This window comes from Thalassophryne amazonica, chromosome 4 (assembly GCF_902500255.1).
Source record: "Thalassophryne amazonica chromosome 4, fThaAma1.1, whole genome shotgun sequence".
NCBI classification, from domain to species: domain Eukaryota; kingdom Metazoa; phylum Chordata; class Actinopteri; order Batrachoidiformes; family Batrachoididae; genus Thalassophryne; species Thalassophryne amazonica.
This window is the reverse complement of record NC_047106.1, coordinates 84,947,660-84,969,177: the sequence shown is the minus strand read 5'-3', so window position 1 is coordinate 84,969,177 and position 21,518 is coordinate 84,947,660. Positions and strand designations below refer to the sequence as shown.

The 21,518-nt window shown below is 41.6% G+C and overlaps 1 protein-coding gene across 1 annotated transcript in view; it reads right to left on the bottom strand.

Moving 5' to 3' along the window:
- The window catches only part of clpb (caseinolytic mitochondrial matrix peptidase chaperone subunit B), a 128,828-nt gene that overhangs the window by 65,881 nt on the left and 41,429 nt on the right, over window positions 1–21,518 (bottom strand). The window contains exons 4-6 of the mRNA XM_034168191.1: window positions 15,060–15,163; window positions 11,765–11,893; window positions 5,909–6,006 (exon numbers count right to left, since the gene is read on the bottom strand). Coding sequence (XP_034024082.1) covers window positions 5,909–6,006; window positions 11,765–11,893; window positions 15,060–15,163 — 331 coding nt within the window. The remainder of the gene's footprint in view (window positions 1–5,908; window positions 6,007–11,764; window positions 11,894–15,059; window positions 15,164–21,518) is intronic.

The window sequence follows — 21,518 nt, the reverse complement described above, 5'->3', positions numbered from 1 at the left end:
TGTCAAAGCAAATTTCAAAATAGTTATTAGCATAAACGGATCACATATGGGAATGTAAACAATACTTCATCGCCTGAACAAGGGAAAATAAACATTACCAATGAAAAAACAACAGGATTTGAACTGGCGTTAATCTCTGCCATGATACAGTTGTTGCAGGTGTTGCACTGTATGTGGTGGACATCACAATCTGAGATTTGCCTCATGCCTAAGCCAACACCAACATTACAGATCACTGAATCTAATGAGCCACCAAATACGGTATATCAACTGTTAGCTCAAATGCATTCTGGGATGGATGTTCAACCCCCAATGCAACAGGGGTTGCAGGCAAATATGTTCAAGAGGGTGAAAAAAACAAACACAAAAAAGAAAAAGCAGCATTGGTAAAAACATCGGTAAGGCCACAGAAATCAAACCAAACATCGACAAAGGCACAAAAGCATGTCATGATCGTCACACCATGGCTCAAAGTCAAATCTACTCCATTTAACTTCATCTGCCACAACCTGCGATTGTAAAGGATAGAACTGAGTATAACCCCCGTTGCCTGACGTGTGGCCGGATGCTATGGCATCAAAACGCCGCTGTATTCGGCGGATTAGCGGCGTTTTATCCGCCTATTTGCGGATAGTACGGCGGTCAAAATGCAGGCGAAATGCTCCACCCCTTTCCACCGCGAAAACAGCCGGAACTACCGCGAACTTCAGTCTACGTACTACCCGCCGACAAAACCGTCTATGTGTAAACGGGGCTTAAGACGCGCATGAGAACGGAGGTGTTCTGCTGCCACTGATAATGCCCTGTGTACCGCTGGTTAATACGCAGGTTTTTATCCAGGCAAATCCTGCGTTACTCCAGGATCATTTGCATATAGGCACCGCCCCGAGAGTATAATAGGCTGAAGCAGCAGAAATACATGCCTCTGTCACTGCAGGGGGAGGGAGATCATCTTCAGCTTTTTCTTCTCCTTCCTTTCCCCCTCCTCAACGTGTTGCTCCGTCTCCACCACAGGCCTCCCCTCTGCTTCTGAACCAGACCTCTTGGTTTCCTTCTTCCTTAAGTCCTTGCCGCTGCCAACTTTCTTTTAGGAGGCATACTGGAGCTTCTCTGCAAAAATATCTGGAGCTGGTCACGAGTGAGAGGCCTGCATGCAGCGCTAGCGTTTTTATACTGACTGTCGTCTATCGGCTGTTTGGAACGCTGTTTTAACCAGGAGGTGGGGTTTAGAACGGCGTAATGTCCGCTAGCGCCGCCGTTTTGTCTGCCTCTGTCGCCGGTTAAAACGCCGTTGAGGACGCGGACGTGGGCTCTATCGCCATTTTACACGCCGTTGGTTAGGGATACAATGCCGGCTGCCAATTACGGCGGTGTAAACTGCGACACTACAGGAAGGGGCAGGATGAAACGGCGATTAAAAAGTATCAAACGCCGTTGTTCATGTTGTCTCCGTCGTCACACGAATTCTCCGGGAGCGCTCCCGGAATTATTCGACATGTTGAATAATTTTTTCGACGACTCCCAGTGAAGCCAGAACTAAGCCACGCCTCTTTGCGCCGGCGTTAACAACGGCGTTTGATCCTTAAGATGGCCAAAAACTCTTCCGGGATGCTTCCGGGAGCTCTTACCGTCTATGTGTAAACAGGGCTTAAGTTTTATGCCGGATGCCCTTCCTGACACAACTCCATACTGGATAGAGAGCAGCCAGAAAATACATCCGAAAAATATAGGATCATTTCATAATTGTTGACTAGACCTTTACATGTGCCATGCATCCACAACAGTATACAATGACAGAATTAAAGTCTAAGACCTAATCAGTGACTTGGAAACTGTTCATGAGTCCATTCTGACTTGTCCAAAGAAAACTGGCTCAAACACTGATTAGTGATTTACTATAATATCATCAGAGGGTGCCAATAACTGTGTCCAGTACACATTTATGGCAAAGCTTCTGGGGAAAACCTGGTCTTGTTAGGAGAGACGGCATCCATCCCACTTTGGATGGAGCAGCTCTCATTTCTAGAAATCAGGCCAATTTTCTTAAATCCTCCAAACCGTGACTATCCAGGGTTGGGACCAGGAAGCAGAGTTGTAGTCTTACACACCTCTCTGCAGCTTCTCTCTCCCCCTGCCATCCCCCTCATTACCCCATCCCCGTAGAGACGGTGCCTGCTCCCAGACTATCAATAACCAGCAAAAATCTATTTAAGCATAAAAATTCAAAAAGAAAAAATAATATAGCACCTTCAACTGCACCACAGACTAAAACAGTTAAATGTGGTCTATTAAACATTAGGTCTCTCTCTTCTAAGTCCCTGTTGGTAAATGATATAATAATTGATCAACATATTGATTTATTCTGCCTAACAGAAACCTGGTTACAGCAGGATGAATATGTTAGTTTAAATGAGTCAACACCCCCGAGTCACACTAACTGTCAGAATGCTCGTAGCACGGGCCGGGGCGGAGGATTAGCAGCAATCTTCCATCCCAGCTTATTAATTAATCAAAAACCCAGACAGAGCTTTAATTCATTTGAAAGCTTGTCTCTTAGTCTTGTCCATCCAAATTGGAAGTGCCAAAAACCAGTTTTATTTGTTATTATCTATCGTCCACCTGGTCGTTACTGTGAGTTTCTCTGTGAATTTTCAGACCTTTTGTCTGACTTAGTGCTTAGCTCAGATAAGATAATTATAGTGGGCGATTTTAACATCCACACAGATGCTGAGAATGACAGCCTCAACACTGCATTTAATCTATTATTAGACTCTATTGGCTTTGCTCAAAAAGTAAATGAGTCCACCCACCACTTTAATCATATCTTAGATCTTGTTCTGACTTATGGTATGGAAATAGTAGACTTAACAGTATTCCCTGAAAACTCCCTTCTGTCTGATCATTTCTTAATAACATTTACATTTACTCTGATGGACTACCCAGCAGTGGGGAATAAGTTTCATTACACTAGAAGTCTTTCAGAAAGCGCTGTAACTAGGTTTAAGGATATGATTCCTTCTTTATGTTCTCTAATGCCATATACCAACACAGTGCAGAGTAGCTACCTAAACTCTGTAAGGGAGATAGAGTATCTCGTCAATAGTTTTACATCCTCATTGAAGACAACTTTGGATGCTGTAGCTCCTCTGAAAAAGAGAGCTTTAAATCAGAAGTATCTGACTCCGTGGTATAACTCACAAACTCGTAGCTTAAAGCAGATAACCCGTAAGTTGGAGAGGAAATGGCGTCTCACTAATTTAGAAGATCTTCACTTAGCCTGGAAAAAGAGTCTGTTGCTCTATAAAAAAGCCCTCCATAAAGCTAGGACATCTTTCTACTCATCACTAATTGAAGAAAATAAGAACAACCCCAGGTTTCTTTTCAGCACTGTAGCCAGGCTGACAAAGAGTCAGAGCTCTATTGAGCTGAGTATTCCATTAACTTTAACTAGTAATGACTTCATGACTTTCTTTGCTAACAAAATTTTAACTATTAGAGAAAAAATTACTCATAACCATCCCAAAGACGTATCGTTATCTTTGGCTGCTTTCAGTGATGCCGGTATTTGGTTAGACTCTTTCTCTCCGATTGTTCTGAGTTATTTTCATTAGTTACTTCATCCAAACCATCAACATGTTTATTAGACCCCATTCCTACCAGGCTGCTCAAGGAAGCCCTACCATTATTTAATGCTTCGATCTTAAATATGATCAATCTATCTTTGTTAGTTGGCTATGTACCACGGCTTTTAAGGTGGCAGTAATTAAACCATTACTTAAAAAGCCATCACTTGACCCAGCTATCTTAGCTAATTATAGGCCAATCTCCAACCTTCCTTTTCTCCTCAAAAATTCTTGAAAGGGTAGTTGTAAAACAGCTAACTGATCATCTGCAGAGGAATGGTCTATTTGAAGAGTTTCAGTCAGGTTTTAGAATTCATCATAGTACAGAAACAGCATTAGTGAAGGTTACAAATGATCTTCTTATGGCCTCGGACAGTGGACTCATCTCTGTGCTTGTTCTGTTAGACCTCAGTGCTGCTTTTGATACTGGTGACCATAAAATTTTATTACAGAGATTAGAGCATGCCATAGGTATTAAAGGCACTGCGCTGCGGTGGTTTGAATCATATTTGTCTAATAGATTACAATTTGTTCATGTAAATGGGGAATCTTCTTCACAGACTAAAGTTAATTATGGAGTTCCACAAGGTTCTGTGCTAGGACCAATTTTATTCACTTTATACATGCTTCCCTTAGGCAGTATTATTAGACGGTATTGCTTAAATTTTCATTGTTACGCAGATGATACCCAGCTTTATCTATCCATGAAGCCAGAGGACTCACACCAATTAGCTAAACTGCAGGATTGTTTTACAGACATAAAGACATGGATGACCTCTAATTTCCTGCTTTTAAACTCAGATAAAACTGAAGTTATTGTACTTGGCCCCACAAATCTTAGAAACATGGTGTCTAACCAGATCCTTACTCTGGATGGCATTACCCTGACCTCTAGTAATACTGTGAGAAATCTTGGAGTCATTTTTGATCAGGATATGTCATTCAAAGCGCATATTAAACAAATATGTAGGACTGCTTTTTTGCATTTACGCAATATCTCTAAAATCAGAAAGGTCTTGTCTCAGAGTGATGCTGAAAAACTAATTCATGAATTTATTTCCTCTAGGCTGAACTATTGTAATTCATTATTATCAGGTTGTCCTAAAAGTTCCCTAAAAAGCCTTCAGTTAATTCAAAATGCTGCAGCTAGAGTACTGACGGGGACTAGAAGGAGAGAGCATATCTCACCCATATTGGCCTCTCTTCATTGGCTTCCTGTTAATTCTAGAATAGAATTTAAAATTCTTCTTCTTACTTATAAGGTTTTGAATAATCAGGTCCCATCTTATCTTAGGGACCTCGTAGTACCATATCACCCCAATAGAGCGCTTCGCTCTCAGACTGCAGGCTTACTTGTAGTTCCTAGGGTTTGTAAGAGTAGAATGGGAGGCAGAGCCTTCAGCTTTCAGGCTCCTCTCCTGTGGAACCAGCTCCCAATTCAGATCAGGGAGACAGACACCCTCTCTACTTTTAAGATTAGGCTTAAACTTTCCTTTTTGCTAAAGCTTATAGTTAGGGCTGGATCAGGTGACCCTGAACCATCCCTTAGTTATGCTGCTATAGACGTAGACTGCTGGGGGGGTTCCCATGATGCACTGTTTCTTTCTCTTTTTGCTCTGTATGCACCACTCTGCATTTAATCATTAGTGATCGATCTCTGCTCCCCTCCACAGCATGTCTTTTTCCTGGTTCTCTCCCTCAGCCCCAACCAGTCCCAACAGAAGACTGCCCCTCCCTGAGCCTGGTTCTGCTGGAGGTTTCTTCCTGTTAAAGGGAGTTTTTCCTTCCCACTGTAGCCAAGTGCTTGCTCACAGGGGGTCGTTTTGACCGTTGGGGTTTTACATAATTATTGTATGGCCTTGCCTTACAATATAAAGTGCCTTGGGGCAACTGTTTGTTGTGATTTGGCGCTATATAAAAAAATTGATTGAATTGATTGATTGATTTATGTCTTGTTTTTTGTGTATTTCAGTTTAAGAAAGCATTTTGTTTTGTTGTTTCTATTCAATATGGTATCTAAAAACCCCAGTTAACTCTCCTAGCTTTCATATCTCCATTACTCAATAGCACCTCTCACTCGGTCACTAAACTAAGAGAGTCCTCCTGAGGAAACAGCAAATCAATGACATAGACCTCTGTTGAACAAATTGTAATCAGGTTAAGGCTCAACAGGAAATTTAAAAAAAAAAATGCTATTCGCAATATCAACAATAAAAACTGCATGTGTGTGTAGAAGAAAAAAGCAAGGACTTCTGTAATTGTTTATGCAATCACAGTGGTTGTACCTTTCCCTCCCACTCCTGCAGTAGTTTGCTCACTTCTCCCTCCTTGGCATAGGCCCGTGCCGTGTGTCCCAATCCATTGGTCTGCAGAGGATTGGCACCTATATTCAAACACACACACACACACACACACACACACACACACACACACACACAAACACACACACACACACACACACACACACACACACACACACAGTGTAGACCGCAGTTGCATCAATACAAATGTTCCAGGCATTGACAAAAAACACCACATTTAAAAATGACAAATACGAAAATGTTCATAGATTAAGAAAAACTTTATTTGATTTGAGTAATGTGAAAATATGCGCTCACTGCTTCAAAACTGCTATTAGATTGTATGATAAACACCTGTGTATGTGCACAGGAATAATGAACTTTTGAATAAAAAGAAAATAATTGATGGGGTTAAGGGTCACACATGCTAACTGCAGTGAAGCAGGAAGGCCACAGAATGACCCTGCAGGGGGCTTCTTATCTGTAACACATGCCAATAAGACACACAGTGACCCCACACATCTGCACACACAGATACACTGATGTGTTGTACAATCTAGACACCCTGTGGGATAGGGACTGCACAGACACACATGCATGACTGGATGGGTCAAAATGAGTAAACGTGTTAAACTGACATTTTAAGCGGTCAGGGAATTAATGGAGATGAGCTATAATAGCACAGCATGTGTGGAGTGTGTCAGGACTGGACACGAGTGAGCTTGTCACTGAGGGTGGCAACACAGGTCAGAGCCTTCTGCCCTGACCTGTGTTGCCACCCATCCTATTGTGTGTTGCCACTCATCCACAGGCCTCCACGTGCCCAAACAAAATGCTTCATCCACCATTTACACCAGAATGATAATAAAGGATCAAAATGAGGTTAATAATGAAATATTGCTGCAGAAAGGTAATTTTTTTTTCTATTTAAAATTTACTAAACATTAGGAAAGTGCAGAGAAATAAGATAACTGTGGTCATGAAAAAATATTTGACACTGTGGTTTGAAATGTTAAAGTATGCACTAAAAACAATAAAGCATCTCTACATCCATGTGATGCATTTACAAATTAAAAATTTCCACGGGGCAGTATATAGGAATTGGGCAATTTATAAATAAGGACTTGAGATGGATGCAACACCTTTTTACACGTTTGAGTAGCATTACCTCCACCACTGATGGACCAGTCTCCTCGCGAACTAATGCAGCCAACTGATTCAATAGCAAATTGATATCATAATCAATTATGTCACAATCACATCACTTTTGGAAATGGCATCCAAACATAAATCTATGACCGATGAAGAGACATAATACTGTATCTTTTCCATGAGTTACTACAGTTGATAACATAATGAATACAATAAGAAGATATATGATGATGGGTAAGTAATGTATGATAATGAATGCCAAATTAGTGTTTTTAATGTTTTTTTGTTTAGTTTTTTTTTCTTGCACAAATCACATTCATCTGTATTAAAACATGCACTTCTTGAAAATGGGTCAAAATACCAAAAATGCTCGTTGTGTGTTCCCAAAAATACTTAAAAAAATAAATCAATAAATACAAAGCAACACATGTTTTGTTAATTAGTGATTGCACAGGTTGTAATCTAGTGCAAGATGATCCACTGGTATAAAATGTTTATGCAGGGCTATTAAAACAGGAAAGTGACATCTATAGGTTTTAGGATTTGCTAAAAAAAAAAAAATCAGTATATATAAAGAAAGTTAAGAAAGTCTGCTTAAATATCTCTCACTTTATCTCTGAAATGTCATAAGGTATGAGATGAATATTAAAGGAAAAGAACAAATCTTTTCCCACATATGGTATTGTGTCCAAAGCAGGAATGTACCATGGCTATGCACATTCTCCAGTGCAGCTTGAAATGAAGAAACATGGGACAGAATCAGATGTGAAAGTTCTGAGATCCAAGCCAACGTACTGCCAACCCTTACAGAACCTTGTACTACATCCTGTACCAATGGCATTTAGACATCAAAATGCACGAAATGCAGTAGAAAGAGTGAAAACTGATGGCAGTGAAGTGAAAATTTAAGCTCTGTGGGCAGCAAATAAACTTTTTAAATTTCTGAAATGTTGAAAAATTGCTGGGAAACCTATGTCAGGGCACTGGAGAGGAGACTTAGACCATTAGTCAAATCTCAGATTCAGGAGGAGCAATGCGGGTTCCGTCCTTTTTGTGGAACAGCGGCCAGCTCATTACCCTCACAAGGATATTGGAGGGGTCTTAGGAGTATGACCAACCAGTCTACATCTGTTTTGTGGACTTGGAAAAGGCGTATGACCTTGGGGTATCCTTTGGGAGTGCTACAGAAATATGGGGTACTGGATTCGAGTAATGCACGATCCAGTCTCTATATGACCAAAGTAGGAACTATATCCACATTCTTGGCATTACATCAGACTTGCGCATCCGGTGAGTGTTGTAAGTCCAACACTCACCGGATGCGCAGTCAGGTACCGGACGGTGTCAAGTTTGGTGACTTCAGGGTTGCATCTCTGCTTTTTGCAGATGATATGGTTCTGTTGGCTTCATCAGGCAGTGACCTCCACAGTGCACTGAGCAGGTTTGAGGCAGAATGTGAAGCGACTGGGTGAGAATCAGCACCTCCAAATCTGAGACCATGGTCCTCTGTCTGAAAACGGTTGATTGTCCCCTTTGGGTCAGGAGAGAGTTACTGCCCCAGGTGGAGGAATTTAACTATCTTGGGGTCTTGTTCACGAATGGGGGGTAAGGTGGAGTGTGAGATCAATAGACGGATTTGGGTGGCGTTTGGAATCTTATGGACACTGTACCGAACTGTTGTGGTGAAGAAGGAGCTGAGCCAGAAGGCAAGGCTCTAAAGTCACCAGTCAATTTACCCTCCTATCCAAACCTATGGTCATGAGCTTTGGGTAATGACTGAAAGAGTAATATTGTGGATATAAGCGGCAGAAATGAGATTCCTTTGTCAGTTATCTGGGCTTACACTCCTGAACAGGGTGAGAAGCTCAACTATCTGGGAGGGGCTCAGAGTACAGCTGCTGCTTCTTCGCATCTAAATGAGCCGGTTGAGGTGGTTCGGGCACTTGGTGAGGATGCTCCCTGGTTGTGTCCCTAGGGAGGTCTTCCAGGCATGTCCAACTGGGAGGAAACCCCAGGGAACTCCTAGGACATGCTGGAGAAATCATATTTCCCAGCAGGCTTGGAAACGCCTTGGGATCCCCCAGGAAGAGTTAGAGGACTTGGCCGAGCATGGGGAAGTGTGGGATGAGATGCTTGTTCTGCTGCTACTGCGACCCGAACCCGGATAAGCGGCTGAAAATGTACGAATGAATGAATTGCTGAATCACAAGCCGACCGAAATTTCTCAAACAGTGACAACGCTTTTTTTGAAATACAAATTACACAGGTGGAGCGAATCAAGAATGAAGAAAGATGAGAAACATGTTTCTTACTGTGTCTGCACCCAATTCAACAATGGTGCATGCGTCACAACATTCCAAACAAACGGAACAACTGGTGTGAGCTGTGCCGTTTCCATGCTGATTCTTCATATTGCTCTGAGCACCAACTGCTGAGGCTAATAATCACTGCGACGATTATCGATGAACCCCTAAATTTTTTGACCTACTCATGAAGGTATCGATCCCAGCAACAATACCCCCCCCCCCCCCCCCAAAAAAAAGAAACACGAGGGAGGAAAGCAATAAAGCACCCACACACTCACAGGACATAATAAATAGCATCATTTAGGGCTTTAATATCAGGCCAACCCTCTGGGCCACAGCACTTTATAACAGGATCAACACTAACGACACTATCACACACACACACCCTAGCTGAACAGTCACACATACACAGTTGCATAAACAGAATCCCTTCATTAAGAGTGCTTTAGTTATGCCTATTAGCAGTCCCCTCCTCTTGCCTATTTCCTCCTCCCTCTCTTTCATTGCAGCTGGTGGGAGAGAGCCCCTGCTGCTCTTTGTGCGAGTGTGCGTGTCCTTGTATCTGTACTGCGTGCATCTGAACATGTGTGTTTCCTCTGGCGTCATACCACCTATGGAGCCGTCCATTATGAGTGCCCCTGGCCAAAGGCCCAATGTGGAGTCTGGGGAGAGGCTAGAGAGTCTCTGCAGGTAGGTGAGGGACTGTGGGGCGAGGACGGGCCTGAGGGTGGGTCTGAAGACTGTGATGGATGGCGATACGAGTCCAGGGCCGACTCAGGCCAAAAGAGCAAACCCTCGGCTACTAATGCAACACAGACGCACACAAACACAGGGGAAATAAGCTGCAGGATGCACAACTCGACAAAAAGTACACACGGGTGCCAATGTGAACATACATGATGCACATGTGGACAAATGCAGTCACACACAGACATACACAGTCTCCAAAACGGCGTGTCCTGGAGCAGCGAGAGTTTATTAAACTTCATGTTAGAAGGAAAGAGGATGTGGACGAAAGAAAAGAGTAAGATTTTGGGTGGAGGTCCAAAAAAATGTCAAAAACAACCGAGCAGGCAAAAATGACAGAGGAGTCTTTATGATTCCTATCGCACAGATGCACACATGCTCAGCACTGTCAGCATAATTGGGAGGATGTGATGTCATGACTGTTATTGGCTGTGATCGTGGCGCCAACCCAGCAACAACCAGCTTTGCCATTAATTGCATTATCTCAAAACAAATGTCTCTGCTTTGTGAAATTTCTTACCTTTTTAATTCAAAAATGCGTCTGCGGAACATTTGATCGAGTTAGGCGAGATGATTTGTTTAAGCGCACAGACGGAGGGGTGAGATGAGGGAGACCGGCAAAACTATGGATGCACCATCCATCATAAACATAAACAAGACATTAATACCAGTGTTTTGGTACGCATGTGTGTACATGAGTGCAGTGATGGTAGTGATGCTTTTGGTTTACACAAATGTGGATGCTTCAGATTTTAAAAAGTATCTCCAAGGACTCGCTCAGAGATGCACAGGCTGAATAACACTAACAGGATAAAAGCCTGCAACAACACACAGATATTTTAATTCACTACAATGAAAATTTGAGAACACACACACACAAACACACACACACACACACACACATCCTGTGACTGAGGAGATGCCCCCAGGGCATGTTCTATGCAGAGGTCAGAGTTCAACTAGGCCTGGCTTGTTTAAGAGGGGGATATTCTTGCCCCAGGGTCCGTGACTGTGTGTGCACGAGTGTGGTGGAGCTGAGTCAACGACAGGTGCGAGCGTAATGGAGGTAAATGCAGAGGAGTTATGAACAAGTGATTAATTTCAAATGAGCATTGTAATACCCTTCACATGATTTGTGGGTGAAAGTGTTAAAATGATAAACACATGAAGGCTTTTCAAAGGTGACTGAGGTGATATTGCCTTCAGCTGAAAGGGAAGAGTGGGAACGGCAAAGAGCATTTCAAGGTACAAATCTCACACTGTGGTCATTTTTGTGCTTTAATTAATAACATGCATAAATTAAGCTTAATTTTTTCTTGTACAATATTTTTTTTCCTGTGTCACTCCACCATGAAGCAGTGCTCGTGCAACAGGCAAAAGTTACACTTTGTACAGTTTCTCCAATCACAGCCAAATAAGCCTATCACTCCTTTAGTGTTAATCTGGGTACCTTAAATGGTAAATGGACTGCATTTATATAGCGCTTTTCCAACTGCATCAGACACTCAAAGCGCTTTACAATAATGCCTCACATTCACCCTGATGTCAGGGTGCTGCATCTACACTCTCAGCTGTTTCTTCTTGCATCATGGAGTGTGACTAGGTGACACAGGGCAGGAGTGTGGAGGTTACATACCAGCCTCAAGCAGCATGCGGACGGTGCGTGGATCATCAGCCAGTGTGGCATAGTGAAGTGCTGTACAACCACGGAAAGCAGCCCTGGTGCTGAGCCTGCTGCTGAATTCATCTTCTCTGGACACCAAGACTGCAGGGAAAGACAGACAGCAAACAGCGCAAGATAAAAGCAAACTGTTTTCTGAAATTGTTGATATACAAGTTTGAGTAGGATTACTTTGAAATGTAATCCAAAAGTAATCAGATTACAAGTAATCCAAATGTATGTACGAGGTCTATTAGAAAAGTATCCGACCTTATTATTTTTTCAAAAACCATATGGATTTGAATCACATGTGATTACATCAGACATGCTTGAACCCTCGTGGGCATGCGAGAGTTTTTTCACGCCTGTCGGTTACGTCATTCGCCTGTGGGCAGTCTTTGAGTGAGGAGTGGCCCACCCTCTCGTCGATTTTCATTGTTTAGGAATGGCTCAGAGACTGCTGCTTTGTTTGATAAAAATTTTTTCAAAGCTGTAAGGCACAACTGAGTGGACACCATTCGATAAATTCAGCTGGTTTTCGGTAAAAATTTTAACGGCTGATGAGAGATTTTGGTCTGGTAGTGTCGCCGTAAGGACGGCCCACGGTGCCTGATGGCGATCTGCGCTTCGAGGCGGCAGTGTCTCGCTGTTTCAAGTTGAAAACTTCCACATTTCAGGCTCTGTTGACCCAGTAAGTCGTCAGAGAACAGAGAACTTTCAGAAGAAGTCAGCATGAGGAGTTTATTCGGACATTCCATTGTTAATGGACATTTTGTAATGAAAGAACGTGCGGGCAGAGTCGCATGTCGGGCCGGACCCGACCGCGGGGGGTCGCGACAGGAAAAACACCTCCGTTGGAAACCTTAACGGGTAAGTTGGAACATGCCCAAGCTGTTAAACAATTTCTCAGTTACTCACTTGTTGAAAGCCATCAAAAGCCGCCTGAATTTTACAAATGGATTTCAACACGGAGGTGTTTTTCCTGTCGTGGCGCACACAGATTCGCCGAGTCGTCACAGAAACGACTCGGCGAATTTGTGCACGTCTTTCATTACAAAATGTCCTTAAACAGTGGAATGTCCGCATAAAGTCCTCATGCCGGCCTCTTCTGAATCTTCTCTATTCTCTCACGACGTCCTGGGTGAATTAAGCCTTAAATTAGGATGTTTTCAGGTCGAAACAGGCCGACGACGGCGCCTGGAAGCGCTGCAGGACGTCCCGCTCTGTGGGAAGTCCTTACAGCGACAGAAACACCCCATAATCTCTCATCAGCCGTTAAACTTTTCACCGAAAACCAGCTTAATTTCTCGAATAGTATCCACTCGGATATCCCTCACAGGTCCAGAAAAAATTTTGAGAAAGCAACGCGCGCCGTCTGGAGCAGCGTGTGAAACAAAGGAATTCAGCCGAGAGGGCGGGACCACATCTCACTCAAGGCCTGCCCACAGGGAAATGACGTCACCGACACGTGTGAAAAAACTCACGCATGCGCACGAGGGTTCAAGCATGATTGGTGGAATCGCACGTCATTCAAATCCATATAGTTAAAAAAAAAAATAAAAGGGTCGGTTTATTGTCCAATAGACCTCGTACATACATACATACATGTAATCCACATGTATTCTTTCAAAGTAATCCTACCCAACCTTATTGATATACATATATATCTCAACAACTGGAAATGTAAAATTGATGTGTGACAATACATACTAACCATGGCACTAAACAGAGATTATCAGTCAACAAATTATTGTTGATGTTATTTTTATCTTTCGGAGATCATGGTCAAAAGGACCTATAAAAGTTAAGAGTCCAAAAACTCATATTTCTGGCCAAAATGCCAGATAGACTGAAATCTCAAGACAAATACCTTTACAAAATAATCTCAGTGCAAGCAAAAAAAGTCATCACACGGAGGTGGCTGCAGGTAAACTCACCATCCACCTGCAGTTTTACTGCAATTGTGGATTAAATATACGGTATTGTTTGGAAAAATTAACTTACACTTTGATATTAAGAACTGAACAATGCTTAAAAGACTGAGGAAAATGGAATTCATATCTTGCCAGATATAACATTTGTTTTTGTACTAATGTATGGCTGTGAGCAACCGGTCTTTACTCCTTTTTATCTCACGCCTTCTCGCTCCCGTTTTTGTCCTGAAAATGCAATAAAAAGAAAGTAAAAAAAAAAAAAAAGGAAACCTAAAACTGAAAATGACACTGTAGACCACAAAATTTTATTGCTCATTGCCAGTTTTAGAAATGTTCACATTCACAGTTTCACAGTAAAGCATTTATATAAATGTTCAACATCAAGGGAATAGATGGGAGTCTTTTTACAGTTTCTTATTTTGTACTCTTCACTAATAGAGACAGTCCATCATTCTCTCCTTACTTCTCTTTTTCATAAGGGCACTCATCTTGTGCTGCCACTCCATCATCCATTTTTATTTTTTCCCACCTCCTTCTCCTCCTCCTCCTTATCCATCAACAATTCTCATCGCTTCCATTCTCATCTTCCCTCCCTGCTCACTCTATCCCAATAACTTGGTCTCATCTATTTCCTGATTTCCTCTCCATCATTCCTTCCCAGTGTCATCCCTCCAAATGCTCCCCATCTTCATTCCTTCGCTCCTGTCTTTTTAACCTCACCCTTCTATCCTGCCCGTTTACTTTCCTTTAGTTGTTTCATTCCTCCGTCCATTGTACTTGCTTCCTCTGGCTCTCCGACAGTTTCTCTCCACAGCATATACGAGAGAGAGAACAAGAAAGAGAGAGAGCGAGAGAGTGTGCAAGAGAGAGAAAGAAAGAGAGATAGAGAGATAATCATAGCTAACCCAATAAAGCGTCACGCAGGCCCCCCTAGCCCATCCATCAGTGTGCGTCTGGGAAACGCTTCCCAATGCAACTCCGGCCCCACGTGGACCCAAACCTGACAGCCATATAAATGTCTGCAATATACATATCCCATATAAATATGTCTACAGAAACCCAACACAAACTGAAGGGGGTAAAGTGTGTACACACACACGCACGCACGCACACACGTGTATTTGGGACACTGTTTGGTTTTTGTGCATCACAGAGCTCTAAAGGAAAAGAAAACATACACTCAGAGAACATATTAAATAAATCATCCAAGAGGAAAAAAAAACTCTATATACATATATGCAAATCATTATGCAAATTTTGATGTCCCATAAATTGGCTCCTATAACACAGCAACCACACAGATACAAACTTCACACCATCACACAGTGTGTCTTCACCTTCCAGTGAGTGGATTCCTTTCTCCCGTGAGGTGTCATAAACATTGTTGAAATAATCTCCAGTGTTTGGGTCGGCACCAGCTTCAAGGAGAACCTTCACTACACTGGAAAAAGATAAAAATTTTTACCACATCAAAAAACAAACAACAAAAAAACAATCTCCCACAAAAAGACATGTAGGAATTATAACAAAGTCATGGTGCACACACACATATACACACAGGATTTTCATTGTAATATTTAAGCTTTACAGCCACTACTGCTACTTCAACATGTACACGTGCAAATTAAAGGGGTAGGGGTTGGGCTCGTTTCCGGTTCTTATGGGGGGGGGGGGGTCTATCTGCTGGACTGGTATATGTGTGTACTCCTTCAACGAAGCGTACCGCCTTATAGAATAAACAGCGAGTACCTTGGCAACACCACTCACTGTGACCCAGCAGACATTCCAGGTACGGGCTCTCCGTCTCCAGAACACACACACACATTTACTACCCGGAACATGAGTAATGGCTTTGACATTGAGACGCACACGCACATGTGAATGCATGCAAACACACAAAAGCTAGTGCAACAATTTATGCTTGCAGGGAGAAAGAACGAATCGATGGCCGAAACATGAACCCTGGCTGTGACTGCAGCCTGCAGTACAACCTGGGTGGCAAGAATGGCTCATTTTCAGATAACTGGTCAAGGCAGGGGGACAACAGCCTTGAAATGGTCTAAATGGAGCAGAATGATTATTCACTGTAAGATATGGTGGATACATTTATAGAGCAACTCTAGTTAAACACCTAATAATATTAGTAGTTGCAGCTGATGTAAAAACTTAATAAATCAACTTTGATATCCCAAGTCAGAATCAAACCACAGAGCATTCATAAAGTGCATTAACTGAGACAATGCCAAACTGTCATATGTTTATTTGTGCTGTGGGGGTGCCGTTTCATCAAAGTAACATGGACATCAGTGAGAAACATAAGTACCTGAATTAAAAGCTACACTGGTTCTGCATTTACCTCACAATCTAATCAACTCTTCCTTGAATCAAGCCCACCACAAAATTGAATTCAAATCTATTTATGGGTTTTTGAGATATTCTGCTAATAATCAGGCCAAAAAAAGGAGCAGAAAACAATTTACTGGCAGAGGCATCTAGAAGAGCAGAGACAATACACACTGTAGAAAGTCAGTGCAGTCAGAATTACATCACATTAGATCTTTTGTGATGTTGTATGGCGGTAGTGAGATACAAGAAATTCTTTGAAACAGATCCAGATTGCCTGTAAAATTCAAGAAACTCTTTGCTGATCCAGAAGCATCTCTGCAAAATTACACTGAAATCTGAGCCATCATGTGAGCCATCATCATCATCATGACTCAGTGGTGTGTGTGGAAGCATCTATTTTCTTCAACTCAGCAAAAAATTGCAATTAGAAACTTGTCCCATTTTTCACTTGACAGCACTTCTATGGCCGCTAAAGACGTCCCTGCAAACATCGTATCATGGAAGTATTTTTATGAAACATGAATGGAGTCATTCAATACAGCAAAATGTATGAAACCAAAAAATGCATGATACAAAATGTCACTCATACAATGGGTCAATGAATGTCATATGACATACAATCCACCAATGAAATGACAAGGATTTATTTAGGCATCATATAATAAACAATAAGTGATAATTTTTTTTAAACTAGCGTTATTGTCTATGTCCATATGTTACACCGGTACATCTAAAATCAGTAACACTTAGAGAGGAGGAGGTGGTTGAGAAGGTTCCTTTTGTCTCAGTTAACATGATTAAATCAAAAGAGACTGATCAGTGTGGTCGTATGTGCCAGCTCCAGAGAACATGTGTGGTTCTGTGGGAGAGTGAGGCTGAGAACAGGCCGGCCAGGCCTTTGTGTCTGACCTTGCCGAGAGGCTACAAAGGCCTACGGGGGGGTCCCCTTTTGTTACTGTATCACTGTGGCTGGGGGGGAGTAGAGGGGCCATGACCTACTAGGGCTCTCCTCTCACCCTTGCAAGCACTTCTACAAACACTTTGACACATCCTCCGAGACGCTTACAGACACACTCAAAGTATGGTTGGTCACACGAGGCTGGGCAGGACTGTGTGAAGAAACGAGACGCTCTGAAAAGGGTTAATGGCATCACAAATGTAAATATGGGGGGGCTAAAGAGAACAAAATTGCAGACTGCAGGAAGAGAAGGAGGAGTGGATGAAAGTGAGAACTCTAGCTGAAAAGATGAAAGCAAAACAGATTTAATTATAAAGGATAGTGCTAAAACTAATGAGCTTTTAAAAACACTGTAGTTTTACTAATCAAGTGATGAACAAGTGGTTAACTTTATTTAGAACATTTAGGAAGAGAGTTACAGCACTAATTTGAGACTGAACTGAAGGCATGCAAAGGTTAATTAGGTTAAAACTCTTATTTCACAGGTCTGGACCACAAATTAAAATAACAGACTTGCACATACTTCTTATAATCATGTAATGCAAAGTTATTACAACTCATGTTTCATTCCTAAGAGCTAAAGTGTGAGAATGTTTAATATGGACCTTGCTAAATTGGGAAGCATGCAGTTGCTGACTTACATCTTTCTAATCAGTGTACTGTTCACCTGTTAATACCCTGGAGAGATCTAAGATGTGCTGTATTGTTTTGATGAAGAATGTTTATACAATACTCAATTTACCAATTCTACTTTTACTGTGTGTGTACCATCTTTAAATATTTTTCTTTTTTAATCCTTTGTACAATTCTACTGGTCCAAGATTCGTAACATTTTATCAGCCAGACAATATCAGCAGGTCAGTGTTCCTAACTTTAGATTAAATCCTTCCACTGATGTCAAGGTTTATGTTTGCCAGCAGGTACCAACCTCACTGCTGCAGACTGGCATTATTTTCCCATCCCAACCTGGACGAGAGATGTATGGAGCAGAGGCTTTTATCTCACTGCACAACAACAGACACCCAAAATGACTAGTGATGTGGTTTACCATCTTGCTCAAAGAGTGGACCTTATCTCTCCAGATGCACACCTGGGGTCAACTATATACCCAAAGAATTGATTTGAGGTATTCATAACAAATAATCAACAGTATTACTATAGTATTAGTTGTAGTGTTTTTAACTAAATCCACTCAAAATTGTTTGGAACATCTAAGATAAGAGGAAAGTGGTACCTGTGTCAGAAGCAGTAAAGACATTTCATTTACAAAAACAGATACACTGTGCAGTACTACAGCAGGGATCATGTTTAAGGCCTTAAATGTTTGGGCTGGTTATGGATGTGCAGACATTTGGGATCAAAGTCTCACTACCACAATGCAGATCATATTCCAGAAATTGGCTTACAGGGAGATTTATTCAACAACATTAACTTTGGGGGTGTAACAATGCATTATGAATTATGAAAATCAAATCATGAAGCAGGATTTTTCTAGAAAAATGTAGTATGAGGGCAACTGCTATGGCGAGGCAGCAGAGCAACCACGGGGGCGGTCTAAAAATGACAAATCTGAACATTTTTAAAACATCTAATCGTCTGTCTACCATGACTGGAATCTTTTTGTAGTAATTATACAGTTTCTAACAATCACAAACATTGTCATGTGCTGTTGAAGTGATAAAGAAAGTGTTTAATAATAAGCCAAGATTTGTAATATTTTTTATCTACTGCAAGAGCCACAACGTTAGCCAGTTTCATTATTTTGTTATATTTCATGTGATTTGATGTTATATATTAGTCATAAATAACAGTTAAAATGTTAAAAACATTAATAGTGGCAGGATGCAGGACAAAATAGACAAGTACTTTATGAAGTGGAGCAGGTACCGTGACGCTATATCGGTTCCAAAGTAATAGAAAAAGAAGGGGGGAAGAAAACATGGGGAAAAGAGAAAAAAGAAGGGTAAGAAAGGAAAGAAATGGATACTATGTTAACAATTATGAAAAGGAGGGAGATATGTTGCTTATGAGAATATTACTCCTTGCCCTGTTTTGTTTTCTGTTTTTACTTGACACTTTAATTGGTCTTTCCTTTTGTTATTTGATGTAACATGACAGACCTATTTCAGATTTGACTGAGTAATTCACAGCCATACTTTGTTTACGCTTTTATTTCCTTCTTGTGAATAAGATGACCCCTGTTGGTGGTGGGTGGGAGTGGGGTTGGGGGGATTTTGTTCTATATTGGGGAAGAAATTATTATGTATTTCTTGTTGTTCTTGATGTTATCTGTATATTGGAAGAAAATAAAAAAAAATGTAAGTCATAAAAAAGCACATTAATACAGTGGTCCCTCGCTATAACGCGGTTCACCTTTCACGGCCTCACAGTTTCGAGGATTTTCTTTTAGTGCAATTTTGCATGCTTCTGTTTTTTGTTTTTTTTTAACAGCACATTGTGTTCTGTGTCCTTATCAGGAACTAAATTGTTGCTGAAAATGTGTGCTGAAAATTTAGCCACTTCAGCGTCCCAAGGCTGTGAAATGCCAGCTCAGAGTGCAAATGAGGAGGATAGCCGAACAGAGATTCTGTCTGCTGAAGGGGGGGGGGGGGGGGGGGGGGGGGGGAATCACCATTAAAATCCTGCGCGTGAGTGTCACTGATGATATATTTAGAAAATTTCTGTTTATTTTACAGTTGAAAGGCTTTGTGTTTCAAAAAGTTCAAAGTTTGCACAGCACAAAAACAGGAAGAGAGCAAGAAAGAGAGACAGAGGGAGAGAGAGTGAATGAGAGAGAAATAGAGACAGAAAGCAAACGAGAGACAGAAAGAGAGGGAGAGAGAGAACTTAATTTTTAATTTTTACTCTTGCTTTGACAATGTAAACATGTTTCCCATGTCAATAAAGCTCCATTGAAATTGAAAAAATTGAGGAGAAAAACAGAGAGAGAGAGAGAGAGAGAGAGCGAGAGAGAGCGAGAGCTGTCTTTTCTATTTAAGTCTATAAAAATAAGGCTATAAAAGTATATTTAAAAAAAAATAAAAGTACTTAATTCTTTCACCAACACATCAAATCTAGGCTTTCATCTTAGATACACCTTCTGGCAAATTGTAGCTGAACTGTCAAGTCTCTTTTTTAAGAAAATCCTCATATAAAATCAACAATAATGATAATATTAAAGCAAACAGAGCTCTGGTATCGGATTGGAAAAGTATTGGTATTGGCAGATATCCAAATTCAGGTATCGGGATTGGATAGGAAGTGAAAAATTGTGGATCAGTACATTCCTTGATACACCGGGATTACTTTGTGCACTTCTGTGACCGGTCTAAAAGTATACACCATTCGTAACAAACAGCTATGGAGACTGCTAAAAACGGGGTACTTGTGAGTAATCATTTTGACTGTTTCTCACAGCATTTATGTAGCTTTAAGGAACCATTCCAACATGAGTCTGAATGGAATGTAGCTGCTAACGTTAAGAATGGAACCGCAGATGAATTGCAAAGTTTACAAAAGTGCGATGTTGTGTTATGATGACTTGTGGGTAAGTGATAACTGTTCATGTTGATAAAATCACAGTAAAAGCAGCACCCACTCTCCATTGTGAGAACACTTAGTGCACGTGCACGTCCATTAGTCATTAACACATCCTGTTAAAAACAGTCTCTGCCAGCGGCTCAGATTTGTGCATGCTGATAAGTGTTGTCATCGATATAAGTGTCAAAATCTAACAAATACAGCTGTGTGATCAGGCAACCGAAAAAAGTGGAGAGTTCCGCATGTATGTTCATGGTTGGTGCTATAACAGGGTTTAAACAGTGTGTTGCTCAGGTACAGAAAACAGACTCCGCACACATCAAGATCCAAAATTTGAGACGCTCTCAATGTAAAATAAAAATAACAAAGCCTACCAGCTCCACTGACGAGAACAAAATACAAAAGGAAATAAACTGAACAGGGCACTCACCCACTTGTAGAATGATTTCCAAGATTAAATATGTAAAGTCCACATCATCAAAGAAGCCGTCGTGCACAGATCACAGCCGGTAAATAATGTTCAGGTCCACGCCATCAAAGAGGTCCTGACTGGCAGTCACACACGGATGGTGTGGATCACCAGCCGAAGAATAATGTCCAAGTCCACACCATCAAAGCAGCACCGACTGGCACCATTACGCACAGCTGCCGCACAACCGCCAACCAGAGAACTATGCCCAGGTTCATGCCATCCTCCTGTGGACAGATGCCCTCCACTGTTCCGCTGTGATTAAGCCCACCTCTGTGTGCAGCAGCTGACCATGGCCACCAGCATGAGATGTTTTCCCATTGTGGTCCTGATTTAGAAGAGAAAGATTAAGATGAAGAAAAAGGACACTCCCAGCTGGCGTGGACAGGTGTTTTCAGCCCACTTCCCATGAGTCACAGCTACTGGACTCTCTTGACCACTTCCAAAAGCGGCTCTCTCTCCCGGATCATCTCCGCTATTTTG